At 39.5% G+C, this 24,353-nt stretch overlaps 1 protein-coding gene across 8 annotated transcripts in view; it reads right to left on the bottom strand.

Annotated features, from left to right (window-relative positions):
- The window catches only part of PAM (peptidylglycine alpha-amidating monooxygenase), a 314,353-nt gene that overhangs the window by 84,106 nt on the left and 205,894 nt on the right, over positions 1 to 24,353 (bottom strand). For all 8 annotated transcript variants that reach the window (XM_070465860.1, XM_070465859.1, XM_070465862.1 and 5 more), the window contains 2 exons: positions 22,730 to 22,815; positions 20,918 to 21,001 (listed from right to left, as the gene is read on the bottom strand). In XM_070465860.1, coding sequence (XP_070321961.1) covers positions 20,918 to 21,001; positions 22,730 to 22,815 — 170 coding nt within the window. The remainder of the gene's footprint in view (positions 1 to 20,917; positions 21,002 to 22,729; positions 22,816 to 24,353) is intronic.

Raw genomic sequence — 24,353 nt, 5'->3', positions numbered from 1 at the left:
CTGGTTAAGATTTCTAAAGAATCGTCTGATAATGAAAGAAACAAGTACTTCCAGGCTCTGGATGAAAACTGAAAATAACATTCAATCAGAATCTAATCTTGAGTCAGATGGAAACTGGATGACTGCTCCACAAGGGTTTCAGCTTCTCTTTTTGGAAGATTGTTCTCTGCTTACGCAGAGATGTATAACCACAGTGAGGTATTTGATCAAACATATAGACTCACTGAATTTCAGAATAGGAAGGCACCCTGGAGATGATGGAGTTCAATTCTTGTACTTTATAGACAGGGGAAAAGTAGCAACCGAGACTTAATCTTGACCAAAGTAATTCAGCTAACTGGTGATACATCTGGGTATCAACGCTAATTGGTACTAATTCTCAAAAGTCAGTATTTAGTAAACATTATTTACTTTAAAAAAAGAATTCTATTTCTTAGAGACTTCCAAGGAATTTTATCTATGAAATGTCCTGAAACTAAGCTACAAGAATTAAGCAAGGATGGATAAGTAACCAGTGGTACTTAAGGATACCCACTTAGATAGGAAGTTCATTTCTCTTAATGGGAGGTAGATGCATGGGATATGAGGTTATCCATTCCACACTATTTAGCTTGCTTTTCTAATAATAGCTTTTAGTTCCTGCTTGGATTCATAGCTAAGTAGTAAGGATGTGGAATAATGCATGATGATAACCTATTACATCTTAGGTCCTTAAAAGTCTGCTGTCCTAATCTTTCCCTCAAGAGATATATTTCATGAGCTCATCTTGTCCTGGATGCTTCCTGATTCACTTAAAAAAAAAAAAAAACAGGTTAATCATTATTCCTGAGGGAACCAATGTGTTGTTACAACAACATCCCACTAATTGGAAAAGTCCTTTAGAAAGACAGTCATAGCTAGGATTTCAATTCACTGCACTCTCCTCAGAAGGTAGAGGATAAAGCACACCCATTATCCACTATCCCCACCATAGTTTTAGATGATGGATGCTTTCCTCATGGAAGTACTAAAAAGCATGCCTGGAACCACTGTCAAGTCTTATGAAAAACAAAGAACTAAGATCTTTAATATCAAAAACATATTTTAGAAAATGTGTGAGCAAACAGTAAACTGTCTCATACCCTTCCACCCTCTCAGAGTGTTCTGAACAAAAAATTTAACAGTCTCTTTCTGTTTTTCTGCCTGTCTTGAATTAACAGAAAAAAAAATGACTTAAGGGTATAAGACACACCAATAATTTTTCAATAATGTATGTCCACAGATTTCTTAATAATAATTTGAATGCTGGCTTGATCTTAACCTTATGGTTCTTTGTTTTGAATTAACACCATTAAATGAATGGGACAGATGATGTTTTGTTTTGCTAAGATTAAATCATGGCTCCCAAAGGTGGCAAGGAATAGATTACTTGGGGATTCATTTCAATAGTCAGGGAAAATTTCATATACTCAAAATTACTTGGAGAATCCCTTCGGAGAGTGGAGAGTGAGGTCTCTTAGCAGATGTAACACAGCCAGCTTCCTTGGTACTGGAGCAGACTGCTGTCGTTTCTGTCAGTTGAGCCATATCTTATTTTTTTGAGTTATTCCCATACAGTTGGACCGTGCTGTTACATAAAAAGGGTTGTTTCTGTACATCTGGAACCCTGCTGTAGCAGAGATGACACAGGAATGAGAGGCAAAGAGGAGGCCACGGCGGGCACAGTGATCGGGGTCCTGTGTTCGTTCTGAGCACAGGCACGTTGAATGGAACCCTGGTTTTAATGAAGACAAGACACAGCTCCTTATAAACTGTTGTTTTGATATAAACGCAGGTCATGCAGTCACTTAATAGTACTCGGTAAAAAGATGATTCTCCAAAGTAACCCGAACAGGCATATATCGAAGTTTTTTTGTTAAGAGTTTCCACAAAATAAGATCTCAGTCACCAAATTTCTCCTAGAGAATTCACTGAGAGCATATTTTCATCATCTCAGGACTCTCCAGTTACAGATAGATTGATATAAAACTGTCTCCACTCAAAAAGCACTAACATCTTAAGCCGTCACGGCAAATGTGTATCTTGTGGGCAAATATAGCCAAAATGGGGGCACTATTAATACACGACAGAAACTGCACAGAGGTGTTCCTGGAGGCTGCTAAATGCTGGCTCAGAGACAAGCTTCGGTGCTAAATAAACCAGCACTACAAAAAAAAAAAAAAAATCTTCAAAAAAGGATTCCTTTTGAAGCTGTCACTGCAGTGAGTCAGCCTCCTTTGATTTTGTATTCACTGCCGTGGGACTAGAAATTACTAGCTTCCATTTGTCCTGTGGCAAGGAAGAGAAAATGCATTTATCCATCCTGCAAGAAGATGACTTTCACGAATGATGGCTTGTGCAGTTCCCAAAAGAGATCAAATGGAAGGCAGGCAGGCAGGCTCACCAGCGAGCTTTTATAATCGCTGTGTGTGCAGAGGATGTTACGGCAGGACAAGTGTTGGAGCACGTTCCTCTTTCCATCTCTTATGAATGCAGAGAAAAGACTCCACGGCGAAGCTTAGGGTTCATACTGGTTCTTCTCTCAGAACGATGAGTCTGCTCTAGACTCATGCTTCTAAGAGAGTAAAATTAAAAGACGAAACCCCCGAATCCTAAGTAAATACATAGTTTTTAAAAACGTGGCATGGAGATTTTAAAAAGATTGACTGTTTTTTGAACTTTTTGTTGAACAATAATATACGGAATAGGGCACAAATCATAAAGTATAGCCTGAGAATTTTAAGAAAACTAACACACTCTTGTAACTAGCATTCAGATCAAGAAGCAAAAAGCTCTCTACTTGTGGCCCCTTCCCGAGTCATTAAGTTTTAAATCTTTACTTGGTGTACACAGTGTATTTAAGCATTCATTTGTCTTTCCAAAGGTGTTGTCTTTTCACACCTTTAACTAGTCTGTCTACTAGTTCCATGGGCTTTGGTTGGCAGTTTTTAAATATGATACCTGGTGGTGTGTGTTCAGTTGCTCAGTCGTGTGAGACTCTTTGCGACCCCATGACTGTAGCCCCCCAGGTTCTTCTGTCCATGTGATTTTCAGGCAAGAATACTGGAGTGGGTTGCCATTTCCTCCTCCAGGGGATCTTCCTGACCCAGGGATCGAACCTACGACTCTTGCATCTCCTGAATCGGCAGGTGGGTTCTTTATCACTGTGCCACCTGGGAGGCTGTATGCCTGGCACTAATAGTTATTTTATTATTTCCCCTTTCTCTCAGTGAAAAGTCTTATCAAACACTTTTTACTTCTGTGCATATGTCAGTTTTTAATATGTATTCATCTTTAAAGTGGAAATCTAATTTTTTTCTTCTTTTTTTGCATTCTCTCAATTGTCTGTTCTCACCACTGAGGGCAGAATGTAAATGCACAAATCAAGGAACCACAGAAAGGAAGAATAAGTTATGGAATGAAAAGGAACCTTAAGAGTTTTAATCAAAGAAACTTAATTTGAAATATAAAGCTAAAATCACATGTCTCATATAAAGTGCTCCATTATGAATTTTTGAATCGTGTTGAGTGTATGTTTTGATATACATAAAAGGCTTATCTTTCACTTTCTTTGGAATTCTCAATTACTTTCTGCAATAATGTGTTCTCCCTTCTTTATTTAACAGAAACCTCTAAGTGCTCATAAATGATAAACAGAGAGAGTATAACCTAGCAGCAACACCATCCTATTTTCTTTCGAAAACAGGAAGCTCATGTGGCCCAAATGCTGTAATTTAGTTGGAATATGTTTTTTGAACCTCAACCTAAAATCAGTGGCTGAATTTGCAATGCAATTATCTTCATCAACTTAAAATACTATATTGTGCATTGTATTTTGGCTCTTCAATTAAAAAATCCAAATTTACATAAAATTATGCATGCATGTAGTCCGTGGTATTAATCAGGAAATATACTTTGGATATTATAGCTTATATATTTGATTTAGCGTTAATTTTCAGTCATTCAATATATTCAAGTTGTAATGTGGCATGTGGATTATTAAAATAATTTTTATAAAGCATTTGTGAGTTAACAAGTAGTAAGGCAAACACTAAAACCCTTCAGTGACCCAGATTATCAGTCAAAATTTCCTGAGACCATAAGCAAATCTTCACACTCTAAGATAAAGGTTTTGTTTGGAAGGATCTTCAGTTACTTCTTAGATTTTATTCTCGTTTCTGTTATTATAGGTGATGTGTTACACTTCAGTTGGAAAAACAAGGATAAGTAATGCTTGCAAAGAAATGGAGCTAGAAAATTTTGGGGGTGAGGGGTGACATCCCTACAGGAAGATAAGACTCTGGAAAATTTCCAAAGAGGGACAGAAGAAGAACTCATCTAGAATGAGAAGAAATAAGGAACAGGATGAAGGGTTTCCAAATTGGATGAAGAGGAGAGGAATGTTTCAGTTGGCAGAAAGAGGGAAGTGAGAAGGGTCTCTTCCAGGCCTATGGAAGGTTGGACTTTTATTTTTCTAACAGAATTATTTTGTAAATATCATTAAAGTAATATCTGAATAGCTTTCATTAAATGTCTTTTTGGTAATGTACTTATTTAGGGTATCTCTTGCATTTTATAAGTAAGACAGTCAACTACCATAAAAAAGGAATTAATAGAAAACAGGAAATGGAATGTACAGATGCTAGCATTTCTGTCTGATGACTTCCATCTTTTACCAGAATTCCTATAACACAGTAAACAAAACATAAACATGCCAAGGCAATGAGGGGACCAGTAAGGGACAGGCCATAGACACCAGCCTGAGTACTCATGGAGTATGTGAAAAAATGCCTTGAGTCTCCTAATTTTGATGTGAACCCATGGGCAAGAAACTTTATTTCTCCTCTTAATTTATTCTGGTTAAAATGAAAGATTATCTGGTATTAATTTAAATGAAGTTAATTAGTGACTATGTACCCCTGACCTGCTTCAAAAAGGTGTTGGTAATTATGGGTGATTAAAGCAGCATGAGCTGCAAAGGAGTACATGAAGGCAAAGTATAGGCCTGTCTTGGAAACAACTAGAAAATAAAGACAAAATATGAAAGCTTGAATAGTATCAGGGAATTTTTTTTTCCTAAAAGACATCACTTAAGCTAAATATTATATTGTTCAACATTACACTGCTTTAAAAAACACATTTTAAGGAATAAAGAATATTCTGAATACATTCTTTAAAAAGCAATAATACTGCAGGGCTTTCTGCATCTTCTCATAACCAAATGAATGAAAACGCAATTCTTGAAACTTAATGACCATATTTAGGTATTAAAATAAACAGGTGCCCCACAGAATGAATGAGATGAATAAGGACCATTAGTCTTCCAAACTGAAGATGAATAACAAAATTGAAATTCAGGAAGCTAGAGAATCAGGGAGCTTACATTTATGTGATGAGACTGACAAAAGCCAAAAAAAAAATATTGCAGAAAAACAGACTTCATCTGGATCATTTGAGAGGTATTGAGTAGTCCTAAAATCATTCCCGTGACTCACAACAAGCTGCTTGTGTTTAATGAAGGTTACAGAAGAACATGAAGAACATCCTATTATAATTATCCTGAAATCAGAGGGATTATCTAGCAACCTGGTGTAGAACTATCCCTCCACAAGGGAAGTGGATTCCTTCATACATCAGAATGAGAAGGAATACATGAGATGAGGTGAACACTCCAGCCTCTACTCATATTTATTCTATTGGGCAAGGATAATTTGTGCAGAATTTCTAATTTGTAGTTTGTTAAAGTTCATGTCCTCTTTGTTCCTAGTGGTTCAAAGAACTTGAAGAAGGACTGACTCCATTATTTATCTTATATAGTCAGAACATGAACTTTGACAAGCTACAAATTAGAAATTCAACACAAATTAAATTCTTCTAGTTTTAAATACCATTGGACTAGTAGCTATACCACCTCGGGCAAGTCACTTAACCTTTCTGAGTATTGATTTCCATTTCTGTAAACTGGAGGGGCTGAGATAGATGGAGACGTCTCTTACAGTCACACTTCTACCATCCCAAAGGCTGTCTCTGGTGTTAAAAGCAAATGTTTTAAAAATGAATTAGTACATAAGACATAAGATCTATGTCTTATGGAAGAAAGTAAAAGTCACGGTTTCCTTTTCCACAATGCCTTTTCAGCCGTGTTCCAATCCCATCCCCTCTGAAAATGCCTAAGAGGCTAAGGAATTTCATGCAGGTTGAACAGTATCTTCCTGCTAGTCATTTATCTCTCACAGTTGGTCTCATGGTCTTTGCCATTCTCTCACTTTCTAGTCTCTGTCACCCCATATATTCCACTTAAAATTTTTTTTTAAATGGAAAAAATGGAAGGATATAACTTAATTTTTGTTCATTTTTTTAAAAGGTTTATCTTGATTAAGTGTCAAGAGTGAACATTTGCATCCCTATATATAGGGAGGGGTGTCTCCAAGAAAGTCATACATACATTCAAAGTGTCTTCTCTATATTACTAGAATAGCATCTTAAAATCCAAACACCTAATTTTTTGAAAATGTTAAGAATAAACATAAACTCTCCTTCAAATTTCTAAGTGAAATAAAAAAGTGGTAGAATAACCAGACGGTAATTAAATGCATTTTCTTCTTTCAGAGCTCCCCTTTTCTTAAGAGAATTGAGATTTAATTATACTTATTGTGATAAATGCAAATTATTCTGCTCATGGCCCAAGCCTCAGGAGATGTCGCTGACATACCTGGAGTACAGGGGGAGAAAAAAAACCTAGAAGTAGATTTAATCCTCTAGGAAAATTTGAGACTCAGCTGTCAAACTGGAGTTTGCATAAAAGTCAACTGGGGAGCTCGTTAAAATTTCAGAATGTTGAGCTCAGGGGTGTGCTGATAACACACAGGCTGTCTGAAAAAAAATGTGCACATGTGTGTAAATACACATTTATTATAGTTTTTATTAACATAAAAGATGTGTAGGACACAACTTATAAAAATAATAAAATAAATAATACTATTTATAAATTCCATATAACCAGCTGAATTTCACAGAATTATTTCCTTAATTCTTGCTGAACTTTTCTTAGTTCACCTATGGTTATAAGTGATGAGTGAGTCCTTCAGATAAGAATGTTTGTTGACATCCTGCTTTATTGAAATGACAAAAGATACAGGCTGAAACTGCACTTGCTCATCAACAAAGTGAGCAAAATCTTTGCAGTGTTGGATAGTAGTTTTTGAGTTGAAAAAATATTTCCTAAAATATTTTGGCTATTCACAATAATCTGCACTACTAACATCGTTTTCATTATTTTCTTAAGTCTAAACAACCAACAAAATAATTTATGAAGCACTGATTTGTAGCGTTTGTCTATTTCAGTGGTGTAAATTTTCCCACCATGATTGATTTCAAGCTATCAATGTGACATTACTGAGCACTGTGCTGGGAAAAAAATGAGCCATTCATGCACCATTCTATAGTATTTCCACCATACAGATCAACAGACATAAATACCAACCAGAGTACAGATAATAGTAAAATGTAGCAAGATAATTAGAGGATGATGATCTTTGAGCATTTATTGCCTTTATTTTTCTTCACAGCTATACTTAACAATGGACTTCCTTGGTGGCTCAGCTGGTAGAGACTCCAGCTACAATGCAGGAGACCTGGATTTGATCCCTGGGTCGGGAAGATCCCCTGGAGAAGGGAAGGGTAACCCACTTCAGTATCCTGGCCTGGAGAATCCCACGAACAGAGGAGCCTGCTGTGTCCAAGAGGTGGACACGGCTGAACAGCTAAGCACACATGCACACAACAAGCTCACTAAATAGCTGAAAATTAACAACTGGCTCCTTCTGGTCAACAGAAATAGTTCCAGGACACAACGGCCAGTCCTGTACTTCTTGTGCATTTGATTCAGTAGGTCTGGTTGGAACTAGAAATTTTCATTTTAAAAAGCACCCCACAGAGATTCTGGCACAAGTAGTTGCCATAAGATTTTGAGAAATTCCGACATAGACTGCTATGTACTTTAGAGGTAATTCTATTAAAGAACTTTTTGCTAATTCTAATTGTTTTAATGGAACACTAAAAAGAGTTCCTTGATTTAAGTAAACACTGGGTAAAATGTTTCAACTATGAAAACATCTAGTGCAGGTTAGTCCCTTGGATTGCAAGGAGATCCAACTGGTCCATCCTAAAGGAAATCAGTCCAGATTATTCATTGGAAGGACTGAAGGTGAAGCTGAAACTTCAATACTTGGCCACCTGATGCAAAGAACTCACTGGAAAAGACTCTGATGCTGGGAAAGATTGGAAGCAGGAGGAGAAGGGGATGAAAGAGGATGAGATGGTTGGATGGCATCACCGACTCAATGGACATAAATTTGAGCAAGCTCCGGGAGTTGGTGATGGACAGGGAGGCCTGGCGTGCTGCAGTCCATGGGGTCGCAAAGAGTCGGACACGACTGAGCAACTGAACTGAACTGAGTGCAGATAAGGATATGAGGCCTGCTCATTCATTATGGACTGTAAATTGGAAAAATCCTTCTGTCAGGTAATATGGTAGAATCTCTTAAGGTTTCAATACTCTATAGCCCTAAAATCCCACTTCTAGACATCTACCCTGCAGTAGCAATACATGGTTACCTAAAACGTTTCTAACGTTAAAGTTCAAAATTCAGAATTGCTTATAGTAACAAATAACTCAGTATGTAAATGTCTTTAATGGGGAAAAGGATATATAAATTATAATATCTCCACCCAACAGAATACTAGGCAGTCACTATAAATAATGAAAGAACCTTATATGTGCTGACTTAGAAATATGCCCAGGGTACACTGTTAAATTAAAAACAACAGCAGATGCAGATCTGTGGAGAGTGTGATCTGAATTTTGTCCAAAAAAAGGAAAAAAGTGCAGATATACATATCTGTGGTTTCTGTGTGTATACAGAAGGGATAAGCATACGGAAAACCAGCAGATATAAACAGCAGTTATCTGGGGGTAGGGCTGGGGGTAGAAAGGGAGATGGGATTGAAGAAGGTATTATAAATTTTTTTCTTTTTCATCTATATACCTTCTCTTCAATAATTTTACTGAGATATACATGTCAATGTAGGGCAAAAACCACTACAATATTGTAAAGTAATTAGCCTCCAACTAATAAAAATAAACAGGAAAAAAAAATAAATAAATAAATTGCATGTCTGAACAACAAAAAAATTATAATTTTACTGGGATATAATTTACATACCTTACAATTGACCCCTTTAAAGTATATAATTCAATGGCTTTTTAGTATATTTACAGATATGTGCAAATGTCACCTCATATATATATTTTTAAATAGGTATCGTGAGTGACTTTTTACTTTTCTTTTTAATGGTCTTCTGTATTTTTCAAAACATGAACAATAAAGCTTGGGAGAGATTATTTTAATGAGAAAATATATCCAGAGTTCTTTAATTCTTGTTAGCATTTTAACTAATTAAGGCTTCTTGTTCCCCAACTGGAACTTTTTCCAATTCTGAGGCCTGAAAAGCTCTGGAAGCCTGAAGTTTTTCTGGCTAATGTTTGGTAGCAAAATCTGATCAGAACGAATGTGATGCTACTTATTACCTCTGTCTTTAACCCTCTCAGTGTGACCACCTGAAAAATGTGCTAAAGAAATCTTAGCACATTTGACTAGGGACAGGGTCTCAGACTCCCAAAGGTGACATAATGTAATATATGATTTCTGCACCTGAATATCTTTCAAAAGGGTTTAATGTTCTTAATTCCAAATGGCATGTTTCCCAAAGCATGTGAATGAAAGTTTGGGCCCCTACCTCAAAGTATATTAGAGAAACAGAAAATGGGAGGTGGGAAGGAAGAAAGGAGACTTGCTGAATGGCACGAGAATCCCAGGGTTGACAGTGAAAAGGGAAATTGAGGTCAAGAGCACCCTTCCTGGAACCACGGGTGCTGCTGTCCCCGGAGCTGAACTTGGAAACATGTGCGCCCTGGGGAAAAAGATCATGTTGAGAACTAATCTCCTATATGCCGGAAGTGATCAGGACTGATGGAACGTGTGCATGTCAGGGTCCTATTTAGAGAAAGCCAGACTGAATGCTAGAAAGGTGTCATCTTTGTCTCCTTTGATGTAGAGATAATGGTTTTCAGGCTTCTCCTTGGGGAGGGGAAGCTTTAATCACCCTCTCCCCATTTGGAATTTCAAGGGAGATTCTTACACATGGAAAGTCATCCGGAACACTTGAAAATATGTGGGCTTAAATACCCCGAGCCACATTATCGCTCACTTTGCAGGGGAGAGAGTAAAAGCAGGTGTGGTGTATCTCCCTGGAAAGCACGCAGGAGGAAGTTGCTTCAACAGCTTGAGAAGACAGCGCAGGAAGCATGGGGAGCGGCCTTCCACCTGAGTCCCGGCAGCTCCGAGATCAGGAAACAGGGAGTCGAGAGCATCTCAATTCTTCCACTGAAGCCAGAGCAGTCTGCTTTCTACTCAGTTCAGTTCAGTTGCTCAGTTGTGTCCGACTCTTTGTGACCCCATGGACTGCAGCAGGCCAGGCCTCCCTGTCCATCACCAACTCCCGGAGCTTACTCAAACTCATGTCCATCAAGTCGGTGATACCATCCCACCATCTCATCCTCTGTCCTCCCCTTCTCCTCCCTTCAACCTTTCCCAGCATCAGGGTCTTTTCCAATGAGTCAGTTCTTCAGGTGGCCAAAGTACTGGAGCTTCAGTTTCAGCATCAGTCCTTCCAATGAATATTCAGGACTCATTTCCTTTAGGAAGGACTGGTGGGATCTCCTTGCAGTCCAAGAGACTCTCAAGAGACTTCTCCAACACCATGGTTCAAAAGCATTCTACTGCAATGACATAATTTGAAGCACAGCTGCCCTGCCACTGATCTATGCTCTGCCTTGTTCAAAAATGCATTAGCAAGGGATTTTTCCTGGGCTCACGATTTCAAAGCTTTTTGCAACGGCTTGCCAGCAGCAGTCTTCTAAGAGGCAGATAAGCAGCAGGAGTCGCCGTGGAATCAGAGCTCCCCCAGAGCCCTCTGTTTCCCCTTCTCCCGCCGCTGCCCCGCCTACCGCCTGCTCACTCAGCTGCTGCTTCAGTTGTGGTGGAAAGGAAGGCCCTGAGTGTGCACGCGTGTGAGCACGCGGGTGCGTTTCACGAATGCATGACCCCTGTCTACTAACACACATGTCTAACAGCACCCACCTGCGGGACTGAGCTACACAGAAAAGTGAACGCGTTGGTCCCTCCACTGTACCCAACTCCCTGCGACCCTATGGACTGCAGCCCGCCAGGCTCCTCTGCCCATGGAATTCTTTAGGCAAGAATACCGCAGTGGGTAGCTGTTCCCTTCTCCAGGGGATTGAATCTGGGTCTCCTGCATTGCAGGTGGGTTCTTTACTCAGTCACCAGGGAAGCCACACAGCAATGGATCACAGCCAGGACGGAACAACACACGCAGGTGAGAAGAAATCAAATCTGGAGGCTACCAAGTCCAGGCACCGGTGTTTCCATGATTTTATTCAAAGAACGCCCTCTAAGGGCTTCAATTCAGAGTCTGTGTACTCTAAGTTTACAATTATATGAAACCTGGCTGCCGAGATTCCACATCATCAGCTTAGGATGAGAGAGAGGATGCCTAGAGGAGATCGATCTGGGAACACAGAATCTTTTTCTGAACGAGGTGTGGTCTTATTTGCTTCCCACCCCCCTCTCTTACTGCACTGATTGTTCTGGCTCCGGGGATCACAGTTACTGTTTTATTTTCATGTGCCCCCACCAGATGAGGGCAGACTCGTTCTCACTCATCTTCGCCTCCACACGCTGCTCTGTATGAATTAAAACGAGTTGAAGTGGTAGCTTGACAACTGAGGAAACTATATCACACAGAAGTAGACGGAAGAAGGCAAGAAGCCCAGTAACACGAAAAATCTGTCTACTCCTAAAATTTGGGAGGAAATTATTGTACAGTAGTTGATATTCAGAATAATCGCCAAAAACTATGATATCCCCCAACGGATAAGAATAAACTAACATTTATTGCCAGTCTGTTCTGTGTTGGGCAGAGCATCAGGTACGTAACATCTGCCACCTGTTTCACTTTCATCAGACCCATCATGAATTTGGGAAAGATTTCTGTCCAAAATGTTTTAAGGTTATGGTACTTACAATGTTAAAATCTTAGCCTTCTGGAAAGCTTGGCTACCGAAAATGCTTTGTTCTTTAAGAGTTCCAGCTTTTGTGATTTTACTAATATAACCTCAGAAATTTGGAGATGAAACTTCTCAGGGCTCACTCTTATATAATGGAGCATTGAAAACAGGAGTCCAAGGCTTCATTCATCTCACTTAGAAAATAAGCATCGAACATTCACTCTAAGGAAAATGAACGTTTCCGCTGTGCTCCCAGGAAAATGCTAAAACATAGGTGCACTTTGAGGGTTGTAAGGAAGGGTTCGTAGAAGCCTTGGATGTGTGTGTGTGGGGGGGGATCTCTATCCCTGATAATACCTGTCAGTTTTCTTATAGGCACCACGCACTTAGGGACGAATAGTTTATAGCATGGAAATTCTGCCAACTCAAAGACAGTCAGAGCTTGTGCACTTGGGAAGAAATTCTTGCCTCCTTTTTACATCAGTTCCAACTTGAGCTGGTCAGTGCAAGAGTTTTCTAATTTGAGAAATGAGTTATCGGTGGAGACTAGTAAGCTACTGCCAGAAACTCTTCAAAGAAGAGGTCCAGTTCTTTTAAGATTCCCTTGGGCCAAAACATCTAGAAGAAAAGTGGTGAGTTTCTGCAACAATCTCAGGAGAATTTTCTCTGTTGGAATAAGACACTACTTAGAAAAAAATCTGGCAATGAAAAAAACTAAAGAAAGAAAGAGGACCAGGAGGAACCTCTAGTTTCTGCTATTCTAATTTCCTTAAGGGCAGGGGACTCGGCCGTGTGGTTTATCTCTGTACAACTGAGGCTCTGGATGACAAAGACGGCTGCGGAGAGCAGGAAACAGTGCCGAGCCAGGACACTTTCACTGGCGAGGTGACAAACGCAAATACAGCTCTGCGTCTAAATGTAACAAGAAATTCTGACACTCTTGAAAAGTAACCAACATATTCTTTATATTATGGGTAACTAGGACAAAAGGTGGCATTTAGGGGAATTTATATCACCTTCAAGCCTGTTATAGAAACTATGAGAGAGGCTAACATGGGAGTGCTTACCAGATAGCTTCATATGAACCACTATGATCCCACTTTACAGACAAGGAAAGCAGAGAGGTTTAGAAACTCGGTGAGGATAATAAAATTAGCAAGTGCCGTCGCCAGGCCATCTGGTCTTAGAGTTTGATCACGTAACCAAAGACTACACTTATACTGGACAGGCAGTTCTAATGGGGTTACATTCTGTTTTCTTTTTTTTTTTTCCATTTATTTTTATTAGTTGGAGGCTAATTACTTTACATCATTACAGTAGTTTTTGTCATACATTGAAATGAATTAGCCATGGATTTACATGTATTCCCCATCCCAGATCCCCCCTCCCACCTCCCTCTCCACCTGATCCCTCTGGGTCTTCCCAGTGCACCAGGCCCGAGCACTTGTCTCATGCACCCAACCTGGGCTGGTGATCTGTTTCACCCTAGATAATATACATGTTTCAATGCTGTTCTCTTGAAACATCCCACCCTCACCTTTTCCCAGAGTCCACAAGTCTGTTCTATACATCTGAGTCTCTTTTTCTGTTTTGCATATAGGGTTATCGTTACCATCTTTCTAAAGTCCATATATATGTGTTAGTATACTGTAATGGTCTTTATCTTTCTGGCTTACTTCACTCTGTATAATGGGCTCCAGTTTCATCCATCTCATTAGAAATGATTCAAATGAATTCTTTTTAATGGCTGAGTAATATTCCATGGTGTATATGTACCACAGCTTCCTCATCCATTCGTCTGCTGATGGGCATCTGGGTTGCTTCCATGTCCTGGCTATTATAAACAGTGCTGCGATGAACATTGGGGTGCACGTGTCTCTTTCAGATCTGGTTTCCTCGGTGTGTATGCCCAGAAGTGGGATTGCTGGGTCATATGGCAGTTCTATCTCCAGCTTTTTAAGAAATCTCCACACAGTTTTCCATAGTGGCTGTACTAATTTGCATTCCTACCAACAGTGTAAGAGGGTTCCCTTTTCTCCACACCCTCTCCAGCATTTATTGCTTGTAGACTTTTGGATAGCAGCCATCCTGACTGGTGTATAATGGTACCTCATTGTGGTTTTGATTTGCATTTCTCTGATAATGAGTGATGTTGAGCACCTTTTCATGTGTTTGTTAGCCATCTGTATGTCTTCCTTGGAGAAATGTCTGTTGAGTTCTTTGGCCCATTTTTTGATTGGGTCATTTATTTTTCTGGAGTTGAGCTGGAGGAGTTGCTTGTATATTTTTGAGATTAATCCTTTGTCTGTTGCTTCGTTTGCTATTATTTTCTCCCAATCTGAGGGCTGTCTTTTCACCTTGCTTAGAGTTTCCTTTGTTGTGAAAAAGCTTTTAAGTTTCATTAGGTCCCATTTGTTTATTTTTGCTTTTATTTCTAAAATGCTGGGATGTGGGTCATAGAGGATCCTGCTGTGATTTATGTCAGAGAGTGTTTTGCCTATGTTCTCCTCTAGGAGTTTTATAGTTTCTGGTCTTACATTTAGATCTTTAATCCATTTTGAGTTTATTTTTGTGTATGGTGTTAGAAAGTGTTCTAGTTTCATTCTTTTACAGGTGGTTGACCAGCTTTCCCAGCACCACTTGTTAAAGAGGTTATCTTTTTTCCATTGTATATCCTTGCCTCCTTTGTCGAAGATAAGGTGACCATAGGTTCGTGGATTTATCTCTGGGGTTTCTATTCTGTTCCATTGATCTATATTTCTGTCTTTGTGCCAGTACCATACTGTCTTGATGACTGTGGCTTTGTAGTAGAGTCTGAAGTCAGGCAGATTGATTCCTCCAGTTCCATTCTTCTTTCTCAGGATTACTTTGGCTATTCGAGGTTTTTTGTATTGCCATACAAATTGTGAAATTATTTGTTCTAGTTCTGTGAAAAATACCGTTGGTAGTTTGATAGGGATTGCATTGAATCTATAGATTGCTTTGGGTAGTATAGCCATTTTGACAATATTGATTCTTCCAATCCATGAACACGGTATATTTCTCCATCTGTTTGTGTCCTCTTTGATTTCTTTCATCAGTGTTTTAGGACCAGATGGCTTCACAGCTGAATTCTACCAAAAATTTAGAGAAGAGCTAACACCTATCTTACTCAAACTCTTTCAGAAAATTGCAGAAGAAGGTAAACTTCCAAACTCATTCTATGAGGCCACCATCACCCTAATTCCAAAACCAGACAAAGATGCCACAAAAAAAGAAAACTACAGGCCAATATCACTGATGAACATAGATGCAAAAATCCTTAACAAAATTCTAGCAAACAGAATCCAACAACATATTAAAAAAATCATACATCATGACCAAGTGGGCTTTATCCCAGGAATGCAAGGATTCTTTAATATCCTCAAATCAATCAATGTAATACACCACATTAACAAATTGAAAGATAAAAACCATATGATTATCTCAATAGATGCAGAAAAAGCCTTTGACAAAATTCAACATCCATTTATGATTAAAACTCTCCAGAAAGCAGGAATAGAAGGAACATACCTCAACATAATAAAAGCTATATATGACAAACCCACAGCAAGCATCACCCTCAATGGTGAAAAATTGAAAGCATTTCCCCTGAAATCAGGAACAAGACAAGGGTGCCCATTCTCACCACTACTATTCAACATAGTTTTGGAAGTTTTGGCCACAGCAATCAGGGCAGAAAAAGAAGTAAAAGGAATCCAGATAGGAAAAGAAGAAGTGAAACTCTCTCTGTTTGCAGATGACATGGTCCTCTACATAAACAACCCTAAAGACTCTACCAGAAAATTACTAGAGCTAATCAATGAATACAGTAAAGTTGCAGGATATAAAATTAACACACAGAAATCTCTTGCATTCCTATACACTAACAATGAGAAAACAGAAAGAGAAATTAAGGAAACAATACCATTCACCATTGCAACAAAAAGAATAAAATACTTAGGAGTATATCTACCTAAAGATACATTCTGTTTTCTACAGAACATTAATTTCTAAAAAAAATTAAAGCTTACATTAAAAAAAAAAAAAAGAAACTCATTCTGGCCTTCCAGGGCCCCATCCAGGCCCGCCCTGGCCTCCTAACGCCCCAATCTCTCTTCCTAAGGCTGGGGGCTTTGTCATGCACAAAAGCCCCGGGCCCAAGTGAAAATCTGATCAGGTTACTGCTGGGAAGCACGCTGGGTGATTTCAGAGCAGTCCTAACAGGGTCTGCGTGGTCCGGTCCCCATCTGTCAGCTCTCTCTTCATCTCCTGCCACTTGTCCCTTGGCATTTCACACTCCAGTAAGGCTAAGTCACCAAGAGCTCTGGGTGGGCCTGAGGCTCCTCACCGCCCAAATCCACGCACACACTTTTGCTCCGTCTGGGACACGTCTCCTCCTGGCCCCACCTGAGTGCAGGCTCGATTACCATGTCAGTTCAGTTTAGTCCTGTCGCTCAGTTGTGCCCGACTCTCTGCGACCCCATGGACTGCAGCACACCAGGCCTCCCTGTCCATCACCAACTCCCAGAGTTTACTAAAACTCGCGTCCATTGAGTCTGTGATGCAGCCAACCATCTCATCCTCTGTCGTCCCCTTCTCCTCCTGCCCCCAATCCCTCCCAGCATCAGGGTCTTTTCAAATGAGTCAGCTCTTCCCATCAGGTGGCCAAAGTATTGGAGTTTCAGCTTCAACATCAGTCCTTCCAATGAACACCCAGGACTGATCTCCTTTAGGATGGACTGGCTGGATCTCCTTGCAGTCCGAGGGACTCTCAAGAGTCTTGTCCAACACCACAATTCAAAAGCATCAATTTCTTCAGCGCTCAGCTTTCTTTATAGTCCAGCCCTCACATCCATACATGACCACTGGAAAAACCATAGCCTTGACTAGACGGACCTTTGTTGGCAAAGTAATGTCTCTGCTTTTTAATATGCTGTCTAGGTTGGTCATAACTTTCCTTCCAAGGAGTAAGCATCTTTTAATTTCATGTCTGCAGTCACCATCTGCAGTGTGAGTCCTTGAAAAGGTTCATCTTCTAAGAAGCCTTTCTAAGACGATGTCCCCCTGCCCTTCCAGGCAGACCCGTCTGCCGGCCACCCCACGGCCCCTGTATCTGGGATGCATTCCTACTTCTGCCTAAAAATGCCCTGTCCCTGCACTTGTCTCTCCTGCGAGAATGTACTAGACTCCTCTGGGCAGGAAGATGAGCACAGCCCGCACCAGCCCAGATCTGACGTAAGACTGGCACGGCATCGAATAAGATTGGCCCCCTTTAAATGTCGCATTTACAGCTTCACATTCTGCTCCACTTCTAAAACAAAACACCAAACCAAAACAAATATTTCAGGTGATCCCGCAGATCAATCTTTCCCCACTACTAGACATCCCAGTCCAGGACGCACCCAGCTGGCTTCAGGGTATGTTCTCTAACAAACAACAGAAGACATTTTACCTTCACGGTTGATGCATGATTAAAGAGACGTCCTAGGCTTCTCAAGTCTCTTAAACCTTTCTTGTGTAGGAAAACGCTCATACGCTTAAGCCAAACATTTTCTCACTTTTCAACAGAGTGCAGGGATTTCCTTGTGGTGCAAATCTGCTTCTGATTTATAATTTATATTCTAAAAAATATCATTAATAATTTTAACAAAGAGTTTGCATCTTCAATAAGATGATTACTTCAGTAAGTAAGAATATACATAATGTGTATAGATGTGTACACACATCTATATATGTGTACATATATAGATATGTGTATAGATATGTACACACATCCATATATGTGTACATACATAGAACATATGTAATTCATTTTTAATTATTAAAAGATATGATGCTGTAATTCCACTTCTAGGTTCATCTGGCAATAACTGTGAGATCACCACATAGAATCTTTTTAAAGTATAAGTCATTTCTTATAGTTATTCAGGCACATAGAGATTTACTTTAACACTTTTTCTATTAGGAGGGTATGAGTGGAAGTATAGTGTGCTAACTGGCAGGCACTTAACATAGTGTTTATATTAGGAGAATTTAAAAACATGAAAAGAATTATAACATTGTAAAGGAGGAAAAAATCGCACAATCCTGTCTTTCAGCTTACTGCTTCCTTTTATTCCCTGTTCCTTTTAACCCTTGAAAACATACAAGCATATCTATGGCTTTATGTAGTCTGTATAAAAATTTATGAGTTGCTATTTCTGTTTTTATACCATGTATTTATTTATTTATTAGTCCCCTATTAAGGGACATTCGTTAACTTTCCAGGTTTTCATATTACTAGTTAATGGTATATAAATAGCTGTGGGTAGGGAGCTCCTTAGAAAACAAAACCAAAAAATTCCAACAAAACCCTTCCTTTAGTTGAGGACAGAAGCCTAGAGCAAGGTTTTAATGTTTTATATAAAATGTATATAATATGATAAAGCTGCTTTCCAAAACACTGCACTAATTCACAGAGCTCCCCAAGCCGTAGCATATTCATGTAAACCCTGGCAGCCCTGAGTTTTATAATTCAATCTCCACTCACACCCAATTAAGTATAAATGCAAAATGCTCCCTTGTTATTTTAGTGAGATTTGATATTTTCTCATGTTGTTTACTTACTATTCTAAGCTATCCAGGTATAGCTTAAGGCACAAGATAGTATCTAATGCTACTGAATGAATTACACGGGTAAAATTTTTTGTTTACATTTGTATTACATTATAATAAGATCTACAAGTTATAGGACCAGTAATCTTCCTACCTCATATGTACCATCTCTTTGAAAAACGTTTCTCAGAAAAGTGAAAAATGAAAAACTGTTATGAAAGTTTTCAGTCTCTTATAGTAAATTATAACTACATATTTATATATTAAACATCAGTACTTTTTCATGATCCCAAATTAAACATAAATTACAAAACAAAATAAATTCTTCATCAGTAATAAGTTAAATTATTGCAGTAATATGTTTTAAAAACTAGTATATTATGTATTTTCCCTTCGACCTGGGGTGGAGTATCTATGAAGAAGTACTACAAAGTTCAGAGGAATTAGGTTGAAAGTCTAGAGTTCTATAGCGGATAGATTTGGGGGTGGGGGGCTTGTGGGGTATGACCAGCTACCTTAGTTGTGGTGACTGGGGAAAGCCTTCCCCACTTCTTTGGAAAAATAATAGTCTTGTCAATGCTTTGGAAGTCAGCAGTCTTATAATTGGCCTGTTCCCCTGACACCCACATGGCAAATTTTAGAGCAGATAATTTGTGTCTTTGTTCCTCAAACACGAACATTATTTATTCCTCTGTTTTCAACAAAACCTTGGCTCAGCGCTATAATTAACAACTTAAGACTTTAGGTTCTGTTCCAAAAATGGAAAGCTATTTATATATAACTCACAGCATACTTTAAATATAAAACAGGTTTTACTTGGAAATTAGGCTCGTGAGCTGGTCCACAGGAGCTTGTTTAATCGATAATACATCTGATGGCAATATTAATTATAATTTTTCAATTGCATAAATTTATTCTTTCTAAAAATTTTAACTGAAGCATATAGTTGACTTAAATTTATTCTTTCCAACATCCTTTTCCAGAGGAAGACTGTACTTACTGTCCCAGCCCTGAATGCTGAGAACCTACTGTCACCCTCACCATGGGGTGCTCTCTTAGCAAAGGCCCTGGGGATATTTCATAGGTGGAGATGGACACGTACTTCTATGTTTCGTTGATGGACAGAAAGCTAACATATCTAGAGACCAGAATGTATTAGGTCAGTTAGTAGAAATACAGCGTTGAATTGGAGAACTCGAGAAAACACGCATGTCGGCCAGGCAAAGGGGAAGGTGGACATGCCAGGAAGACCACTGAATGTTTATGCTCCTGTGAACACCAAAGCGTGAGCCCGGAATGCAGCTGGAGTTTGACTAAATGCAGCAGAAGGTGTGACAATACAGTCTCGGTTGCCTTGGGAACAGGGCCCCATCCCCATGCTAAAGATTCTATAACAAGAAAAGGAGCACTTAAGCAGAGAGCCTAGTCGTATGGGTAGACCAACAAGTTTCCCAGGCAATATTCAGAAGCCTCTGTGGAGTGCAAGGGGTCTGTACATCAATGCAGTTGACAACAGATGAAGTGAGAAGTGTGGATTACAGATAGCACTGACGTGAGCCCGAGAGTCTGAGAACTTCCCTGCTATCACGAAACCCAGTGACTCTCCAGTGACTTGCTTCTAGGAATAGATATTAATTACTAGTCTCTATTCTTTCCAATGCTGCTGCTTAGAAGGAACCTCTTAATAGGAGACAGTGGATAAGATAATATCCTGGAAAGGAAGAGAACCCTAAAGTCAGGGTAAGAGAAAGCACAGTAGGATGAATAAGAGAATATGTGTGTAAGAGACTGTAACTTTCAAAATAAAACTCATGTCTGGTGGCTCAAATGGTAAAGAATCTGATTGCAATGCAGGAGACTTGGGTTGGGAAGATCCCCTGGAGAAGGAAATGGCAACCCATTCCACTATTCCAGCCTGGAGGGCCCCAGTCCACAGGGTGGCAGAGAGTCAAACATAACTAACATTTCTCACTTCCACAGTGGAGTCCCAAATTCCAGGACACAAAAGCAGCTGTTTCCTAGCGGGCAGAGGGTATAGTTAATTCTTCATTTTATTATATAGGTAACAGTTAGTGCATATAATTTAAACAATATAGTACTGAAAGTTGACCTTAATTTCAACATTTCAAAACTTACCTCTAAAAGCACTAATATCTCCATAGTGTACTTGGAGGACAAAGTATTTGCTTCCAGTCTCTCCACCAACTCTGAATCCAACACCTGAAGATTTTCAAAAGAAGATAAATTAGTATTTTAGAAATGGAACTCTAAAATAGAGCTAATCAAAGATTGCTGATCTATGAAATCCAAATGGAAAGAAAATAGCATGTAACATATGCAGTTATATGAAAATAACAATAAACTAGCTGTTCAATGAAAATCTGATATAATCTATTATTTCTCCTCAAAACTCTGATGGAATTCCATTTGTAATCTCTACTTCTGAACTAGAGTAATCACTTATACTTTAAGAGGACAACTCATTCACTTTTCAAGAAACAGAACAAAATAAAGAGAATGAAATTCTGTCCTTGTTGATTACATAACAGACACACACAAACCTATTCTTTCACTTTGTTTTGCATTTACTTATATCCATTTTTGGGCTTCCCTGGTAGCTTAGCTGGTAAAGAAACAGACTGCAACGCAGGAGACCCAGTTCGATTCCTGGGTTGTGAAGATCCCCTGCAGAAGGGAGAGGCTCCCACTCCAGTATTCTGGCCTGGAGAATTCCAGGGACAGAGGAGTCTGGTGGGCTATAGTCCATGGGGTCACAAAGAGCTGAACAGGACAGAGTGACTTTCACTCACTCACATATCCATTTTTACTCTGATGGAATACAGGAAATTAGACTTCTTAAGATCATCTCAGGGGAATTGTTTTTTTTTCCCATGTGAAAACAGGTATTTGCAAAAACATCACTGAAGAAACCAACTACTTACTAGATTATGATGTCAATAAATTATTGGAATCTGAAGGGTTTCTAAGAGTCTTACTAGCAAAGTTTACTAGTAAACTAGAAAAAAAAAACTCTGCAGAGAAAATACAGTCAGAGAAAAAATATCTTACCTTCTCTACTAATGTATCTTAAAAACATCAACAAATCTATGACAAACCTTCCGTTTAATTTCCAAACTTGTTTGGTAGTGGCTGCCTGGAAAAACTCTAAAGAATATTCTTGCACTCATTTGAAGTAAAGCAAAACAGACATCAAACTGTAGGGCTCGAGAGAGGCTCAAGGCTCAAGTCTTACATGACATGAGGAATTTAGGCAATATTTTGTACTAACTATAAATAGAAAGTAACCTCTAAAGCTGTCTAAAAAGATTAAAAAAATTAAAAATTAGTGCAGGCGGCAGTTAGGGAGGCACTGCAAGATGCCACTACTCCATCCCTGAACCACGGCAGTCCTTCTGGCTTCAGGACCACACATTCACTCTGATACTAAGAGAGATCCTGGTAATAAAGGAGACTCTGGTAGTTCTCTCACACCTTGGAAGCTATGAACAATTCAGAGGGGAACTCAGAGAGCCAGCTGAGGTTTGGCATAACATTAAATAGCCAGGCTCCAGGAACTATTAAAAAAAAAAAAAAATTTGTTTGCTGGAATGGCGATTTACTTAATTCCTGGCTCTCTTGGCTTGTGGAATGCTCTTGCTGTCAAGAACGAATGTGCCTCAGGCCAAAGGTGATTTGAGGTATACCCAGCTACTTTCTAATTCTATCTAAACTGTTGTGTGAGCAAATTACTTACCAAACAGAGGCAGAGGAAGAATAACTACCTAAATGAAACCTATTCAATACAAGCAGGTAGTTAGGGTACTTTAGTGTGAAATTACAACATAGAACATGGCCAACAGCTGTTGGAAAGAACATATAATAAAAAATACTTTGGAATCAAAAACTAAGCAGCTTAATATAAGACTATCCAAGAGGCCTCAGGTATACCTTTGGGGAGTCTCGTTGGGGGAGCATTTCTTGCCCAGGCATAGAGAATATTGGCTTTATCTGTACAGGTGCCTTCATCACAAAACCTGAAGAAGAAAATAAAGTAACTGTAAGTAAAGACTCAACTACTAAAATGCATAGAGCTCTCCCCATGGGAGGGTTGGGGAGGGGAAGGTATTTGAAAACAAGGTCAAGAAAAGTACAATACACCATATACACCACCGATACACCATCATTATAACCACATCAGCTTTAAGATCATAATGAAGACTGGAGCAAAGAACAGTTTTACACGTGAAAACAAACACATGTAAAGAGAAATTTGTCTGTTAGCTGCCAGTGTGAAACAACCCTGGGAGGCAGATATATATATTCAGTATGTCCATCCTTGGAACGTACTCTATGTACTCAGGTAGAAAAGTAAGCATTACACGAAGAGTGTGTAAACCAAAGCTAAAGCAGTGGAAATCTGGAACTGGACTAAAACAACATATGCATTTCCCATTTGGGGATCAGCGTAATTAATAGATCTTTGGCCACAGTAACCAACAGGACACAATGTCCGCCCTTAGCAGGGGGAACAATGCAAGTACATCCCACTGACAGAGTTCTTGTGGCTTTTTCTAAAGTCTATGAATACTGGTTTTGCCATTTATAAACTACTTCAAATCACCTACCCTTACAGAGCCTCAGTTTTCTGTCTTGTGAAACAGGGATCGTTATACTTACCCCAGAGTTGTTCTGTAAATCAAATGATACATAAATGAAAGCACTTCATAAACCTCAAAGCACTATAGCAGGGTAACGCATTATTTAATAAAACATTCACTTTATCTAAAGACACTGCTGAGAGACAGTGTTTCATGGTCAAAGGAGCACAGGCAGAAAGACATATCTGGAGCTGAGTCCCACAACCTCCCTGTAAGAGGCACGTACCCGGGACATGTGCGCCAGCCCTCAAAGGCCCGGTTTCTGCGTGGAAACCTCTCTGACGGGCTGTGGGCGACACGTGAAAGACAGCCAGTGCAGTAACCAGCACGTTGGTATCTATCTGGGAGATCCAATTTCACAAATGGTATACCGTCTGACTCCAAACCACACATTTTTTCCCCATGACACGACATCTCTTAGTTGGTTCTGTTAGATAATTTGACTCGTTCAAAACACTGTTAGGTGATACTTTCATGTTGCTTTCATAGATTTGCATATTGAGAAACTGGCACCAAGCAAGGTCAGAGTCAGGAATTTAGGCAGAGCCGAGGGCTGTCAGGGACAAGGACAAGGAAAAAGACTGCTTCTTGGCTGGGAGGCTGGCTCACACAGGAGAAAAAGTGCACTGCCTATGGCCTGGAAGGGAAGTGAAGGTTTCCTAAACAAGTTCGAGAGACTAAGCCTAGAATCCCAGAGAACACCCAAGCCAGCCTCAGGGGCTGGGACTCCTAACATGCTTCCTGCTTATAACCAGAAACGGGGGCAGATGATGTGCAATACACACAGACTGCTGTTATTTGTCTGAATCAAGGCCAAAGAACCAGGAGGCTCCATAAGGCTATGTTGAGCAAATGTTCTTGCGTCTCTAAATCAGGCTGCAGAAAGAAACTGGGTGACGTGCAATGTAAAACGC

Source organism: Odocoileus virginianus, chromosome 3, assembly GCF_023699985.2.
Source record: "Odocoileus virginianus isolate 20LAN1187 ecotype Illinois chromosome 3, Ovbor_1.2, whole genome shotgun sequence".
Classification (NCBI taxonomy): domain Eukaryota; kingdom Metazoa; phylum Chordata; class Mammalia; order Artiodactyla; family Cervidae; genus Odocoileus; species Odocoileus virginianus.
Note: the sequence above shows the minus strand (reverse complement) of the source record. Positions and strands in the feature narration are given on the sequence as shown.